Raw genomic sequence first — 6,226 nt, 5'->3', positions numbered from 1 at the left:
GAGGAGAGAGAGAGAGAGAGAGAGAGAGAGAGAGAGAGAGAGAGAGAGAGAGGAGCAGGAGGGAGCCACATGTGTCCTTTCCAGAGGCCAAGCTGCTCTCTGACTCTACAGGAGCTGTAGAGTGTCCTGGCAACTCTAGAAAATGCATCCAGCCTTCCAAAGACCAAAGCATGAGCTGCTGATATATATGGGTGGGGTGGGTGAGGTGGGTGGGGTGGGGTAGGTGGGGTTTCATCAGAGAATGAGGGGCAGGCATGGAAGGGAAAACAAGGGCTCAAGAGCAAGAAACAAGAGTGAGAGACAGAATGAAGCAGGCAAAGAGAAGGGAAAGAAAATGTGAGAAACAAAGAAAGCAACACAGAATAGGCTGTGGAGAAGATGGGAAGGAGGGAGAAAGGCAGGGAACGTGAGGAGGGAGGGAAAGTGCAAGGGAAAGAGATAGGTACTCTGGAACAATGGGAAAGGAAACAGGGGGAGGATGGAAGGGCGCTCTTGTCACTTGGGGTACCTGTTCCAATAAGTCTCCTTTAGCATGTCATTAGTGGGAACTAAGGCCACAGGCAGCTAAGGCAAGAGGGAGGCGGGCCCTGGTCCGGAGCTGCTGGCAGGTGGCCGCCCCTGGGTGGGGCCACCCAGCCAAGCCCTGGGGGTATAAGTCACAGGAGGCCAGGACCTGCTGAGCACCTGTCAGGGGCAGCTCCAGAGAGCACAGGTGCGGCAGGTGGCTACCCGAAGCCAGCTCCAGCATGAGCTCCTTCGACCTCCCAGCTCCTTCGCCACCTCGGTGCAGCCCCCAGTTCCCCAGCATCGGCCAGGAGCCCCCAGAGATGAATCTTTACTATGAGAACTTCTTTCACCCTCAAGGCATGCCCAGTCCTCAGCGCCCCACCTCCTTCGAAGGTGGTGGCGAGTACGGGGCCACCCCCAACCCCTACCTCTGGCTCAATGGGCCGGCCATGACCCCACCACCCTATCTGCCTGGCACTAACGCCAGCCCCTTTCTACCCCAGGCCTATGGCATGCAGAGGCAGCTACTGCCCAGCGACCTGGGCTGGCTGCCCATCCCCTCTCAGGAAGAGCTCATGAAGCTGGTGCGCCCACCATATTCCTATTCAGCCCTCATTGCCATGGCAATCCACGGTGCGCCCGATCAGCGTCTCACGCTGAGCCAGATCTACCAGTACGTGGCCGACAACTTCCCCTTTTACAACAAGAGCAAGGCTGGCTGGCAGAACTCCATCCGCCACAACCTGTCACTCAACGACTGCTTCAAGAAGGTGCCCCGAGATGAGGACGACCCAGGTAAGACAAGCAGCAGTGCGTATGGAATAGGAGACCACCCCTTGAAAGGCTGCAGGCATCCCTGAGGGCTCATTTTATTTTTGCTCCGAACTCTGTTCTAAAAAGTTCTGACTGGAGCTGCTAGGAGACAGAGCTGAAGGGAATCCACAGTAGAGGAGAATGTGAGCCCCGGGAACAGATTCAGGCTTCTGTGTCTCCAGGAGTTTACATTTGCTGTGCCTCAGTTTCCTCGTCGGAAAAATAACAGGGAGGGGAGTTCGTCAGTCTTTGATGTGAGCCAACGCTCAGTATCCTGCAGCCATGATTCACATGAATCTCAGTGCCCAGCACATGACAAGTCCTGGGTAGGACTAGACCAAGCCAAGCCAGAGTCTGTCACAGCCACACCTGTAGTAGAGAGGACCTGGCCTTGGCTGGGCACCGCTGATGGCTCCATGGCACAGCTCTGACCTTTCCCTCCGTTTGGAACTCTTTTAATGCTGGCAGCTCTCTATAGAGTGTTTTTTAGTGAACCCATTGCACAGATGAGAAAAATAGCATTTGTGGGTAAAGCTGCCTCTCCAAAGTGGCATAGACCGGAATGGCAGTGATCGGATTCAGCTCAAATGGCGTAGACCAGAATGGCAGTGATCATGTTCAGCCTAAATGCAGCTCCTACACTAAGACTGGAGCATCCCTTCTAAAAGGTGAGCCGGAGACATTGCAGAGAGGAGTCTGAAGCATTCCGACATCCAGTTTCCAGACCCGAAGGCTAGTGTTGTTCTCACATGGGATGCCAGGATTGGAACCTTTCCACTGCCCACTCTGAAGTCAGCTCTGGTCAGATCTGTTTGTCCCTCAGAAAGGAGACTGCCTTGTGCAAATCTTCAACCACTTTCCAGCTCAGAAGTAGCAGGGAAGAGCTGGGGCTTCCATTCTGGTGGCACTTCAGTTGTACGGCCCTTGGACACTTACTGTGTCTGCCCTGTATTTCCTCAGTGAGCCTTGGGGAAGCAAGGATAGTTTTCAGATCGGGAAACAGATTTAGCCAAAGTCCTTAGTCATTGAGGAACAAAGACAGAGCTCAAATTGACCGTCAAGTCTTGGGAATCCAGAACTGCTTTCTGGGGTTTCCTAAACCTTAGTAATAGAAGCTCTGACAACACCCCACCCACCCTGGATCCCTGCACCCCAGCACTCTATCCTCTAAATTCCTCAGAGCCTCATGTGTGTGTGTGTGTGTGTGTGTGTGTTGACAGCATTACAGACAGATAGAAGGAGGCCTTGTGTCCGTCTCTGTATTCCTAAGTTCTCTCACTTCTGTCCCAGGCAAAGGGAATTACTGGACTCTGGACCCTAACTGTGAGAAGATGTTTGACAACGGAAACTTTCGCAGGAAGAGAAAGAGAAAATCAGATTCATCCTCCAGCACCAGCTCATTGGCTTCAGAGAAAACAGAGAACAATCTCCTGGCCAGCAGCCCCAAGCCCACAGAGCCTCAGGAGGTCTTAGATACCGCCTCGCCAGACACTACCACCAGCTCCCCAGAGAAGCGGTCCTCCCCTGCCCCCTCGGGCACCCCGTGTCTCAACAACTTCCTCTCCACCATGACAGCATATGTGAGTGGGACAAATCCTATTAGCCGCTCAGTGACCACACCAGGACTGAGCTCAGAGCCTATTGACAAGATGGGGCAGAACTCACTGAATTTCAACTCCTACACCCCCCTTACCAACCTCAGTAGCCATGGGAATGGGGGTGAATGGGCCAACCCAGTAGCCACCAATGCTCTGGGCTATGGAGGCTCTGTCTTCAACCAGTTCAGTCCACATTTCTACAACAGCATTAACACTAACAGTATCCTATTCCCCAGGGAAGGCACTGAAGTCTAGAGATAGAACAACTTCTGTTCCATAGAGCTGTCTGGGGGAAAAGCATGGCGGTCCTTCAGACCAGACCCTCAACTACCCCAAGATTTGAGACGTTTGCCCTTCCCAGATAGCACCACAGGAAGCTTGGAAGAATCTGTGCTCTTTCTAAACAGCATTCAAGCCTTCTGGCTGTCTATCACACGTGACTCTACATAGATTTGATAACTACAGTGGGCATATTAGGATCAGCTTGCCATTAACGATGTGGCCATTTGTTGAGCACTGACTATGGTGCTGGTTCCTGTTTGGGGCTTTTTAATGACATAGTCCTACTGTGCACCATCATCCTTTGAGGTTCGCATGAATCTCTCCAATTGACAGATCATAAAGCAAAGGCCCAAGAAAGTTGTCAGGTTTTCCAGGGTCATGAAAATGACAGAGAAAGGCATTAAAGCAGAGGCTGGGTGATCCTTGATGGCTGGATAAAGGGAACCAGGGATGGATGGACTGGATGAGAAGTCAGCATAAAGCTGGTTACGGCAAATGCACGCACACTCCCCACTGGCTTCTAGTGATGCTCTCAGAATTCAACGCCCATTTGGCCACCATGACGTCTCCCCCACCTGCCTTTTCTTCTTACCCCAGCTTACTCACAGGCATTGTTACCTACCACTGAGGAGGAGGAGTCCAGCCCAAGTATCCCTGTAGAACCATGTCTCTAGTAGGTGCAATACAGGGTAACACTTCACTAGCCTTCCACAGATCTTGAGCAGAGCCAGAGGTCAGTGAGACAAGTGGTATGTACCCCTAACCCTCACCCAAGTACTGCCCACCCACAAAATCTCATAAACACCAGCTTCCTGTATGTATCTGTCATGGATCAGTGAAGAAGATGTGGCTCAGCCTTCCAAGAGAAACAAGGTCAAATGAGCAGAATAAGCATGTCCTTTTTTTATAGCCCTGGAGAGGTGGATACTTGTCTGAGAGAACAATGGCTGGGAGGGAGGGGTCCTCTGCCTGCCCTGGGGGTGGGGGGAACAGAGCAGCTGTGAGCACAGCCTCTGGCACTGCTCGCTCCTCTTTTGTGAGTTACTTCATTTGGCTGTGATGTCTTATCACAGCACACCCCCACCCCGAGAAGCGATGTTTGGTTTCCTTATTTTCTTTTTAATTAAAAAAAGAAAAGAAAGAAAGCTGTTTTAGAAGTGTGTGGCACTTCCTTGTGAGTTGTCTTGTCTCTGGGTTGCCTGGTTGAAGCTTAAGCCTGAAGGTGCTTGGGACAGGAAGCAGAGAAAAATGGGTATCAAGACTGGCCCGAGCCTACATTGCTGGGGAGCTAGACAAAGGCTCCCAGTGTAAGGACAAGGCTATGAAGTATGGGGTAGGTATGTACACAGAAGGAACTGACCTGTGGTGGCATATCCCAGCTTCACAGCTCATGCACACCCCATGATTGTGCTATGAACATGTAACTCCCCTGTGAAGGACTGCCAGTAGACCAGTTAGACAATGAGAAAACAAGAGTCAGAGTGGTGCTGTGGCATGCCTGAAGCACGCATGGGTTCCCTGAGTTTTGCACTCGTCACACAGTGGTATAGCCTCAGCCATGGCCTATGCTATTAGCAGCAGATCTGTTTGCACTGTGCATGCATACTGACGTGTGAATCGAAGCTGGAGGTCTTCTACTTGGGGGTTTCTTTTCTGGTGGAGAAGGGAGAGGGGTCAAGCCAGGGGGCAACTGGGTGTACTCTTTCTCTGAAGTGACAGAAGGGAGATGGTGACCCACAGTAATATCTATATACTTGTTGTCCCCTGATTTCCACATTATGGGTGAGAACACGGAGTCTTTGCTTCTGTGGGGGCCACAGATCCAGGACTCGAATGGCAGCATAAGAGCATTGATGAAGTCCTATTTCACAGCTGTTAACAAAGAGCCCAAAACTTGGTACAAGAGATTACAGTCATGAAAGTCTGAAGCAATGGACGGCCTTTCCTTCTGCAGCGAGTCTCATGTGTAGTAATGACTGGTAGAGCATGGATAGGGGTGTGTGTGTCAGACCAGGAAAGCCAGAATAGGATGCCCCTTGCTGTCTGCTGCAGGGAGGACAAGGGACTCCATGCCATGGCAATCAGAGACAGAGTTAAAATACAGGTCTCTGAAACCCAGAAAGGGATTTTTGTAATATCACATATGTGTGCATTGAAGCTAGAGGCCACTCTCAACAAATTTGCCCAGAACCCAGAGCCCCACCCTGAGTCATTGCTCACCTCACTGCCTGCTCTTCATCCCTAACTTCTTTCCCAGACAGGGGTACAATGAGTAAGAGGACTGGGCAAGACCAGGAATGGGAAGGGGCCCAAAAAAGAGTCAAGCCATCCCAGAAGAGAGCCAAAAATTTAAAACCAAAGGCCACAACTCAATTCTCTATCAGAATTTTATGGGGACAGCAGTGTAAGGGGGGAACCTGAAGGTTCCTACAATGTGGGGTTCCTGTGAGCTCTTGCCTTAAGTCTGTGTTGGGGGAGCTCTGAGCAGCAGCTGGGTTTGTCACAGGAAAGGGGGTTGTGTTGGAATCATTGAAAGGAGGGAAGCCAAGGAGATCTTATTGCTCAGCCGTAGCAGATGCTGCAAGCTGGAAGGAGAGAAGACAGCAAGAAGGATGGAGGGAGGAGGGCTGCGCATGGATGTACTGGACTCCTCAGCCTCCTATGCTTGGGCTCTGCACTGAAAACATAGCTTGCCATCAGTAAGAATCTAAAAGGGGGGCTTGCGAGTATGGGAGAGTCCAGGAAGGCTGTGGAGAGAGAGGGGTGAGACACACCAGTGACATATAAACTCACCCTTAGACCACTCTTCACAAACCCTAAGTCAAAGGGGCTACATTTCCAACATGGAGGTTTGGGGGGAATATTTTGGGGGAATCAAAGCAGACTACATACAATAGATCATATAGCATGTTATATACATTTATAATAATCTCATTTATTTTAATGGGTAAATTTGCAAGGGGGCAAAAGTCACTAAATGCTACCCACCAAATATTAAGCTATCCCAGTCACTTTCTGGTGGGTGG

At 50.9% G+C, this 6,226-nt stretch overlaps 1 protein-coding gene across 1 annotated transcript; it reads left to right on the top strand.

The window, feature by feature from the left end:
- Nucleotides 1-686: 686 nt before the first annotated feature.
- Nucleotides 687-4,341, top strand: Foxi1 (forkhead box I1). Its single transcript, XM_021178388.1, has 2 exons — nucleotides 687-1,302; nucleotides 2,611-4,341. The coding sequence occupies exons 1-2, from the start codon at nucleotides 747-749 to the stop codon at nucleotides 3,171-3,173; spliced, it is 1,119 nt and encodes a 372-aa protein (XP_021034047.1). The 5' UTR covers nucleotides 687-746; the 3' UTR covers nucleotides 3,174-4,341.
- Nucleotides 4,342-6,226: the final 1,885 nt, after the last annotated feature.

This window comes from Mus caroli, chromosome 11, assembly GCF_900094665.2.
Source record: "Mus caroli chromosome 11, CAROLI_EIJ_v1.1, whole genome shotgun sequence".
Classification (NCBI taxonomy): domain Eukaryota; kingdom Metazoa; phylum Chordata; class Mammalia; order Rodentia; family Muridae; genus Mus; species Mus caroli.
The sequence above is the reverse complement of the archived record's forward strand: the minus strand, read 5'-3'. Positions and strand labels throughout refer to the sequence as shown.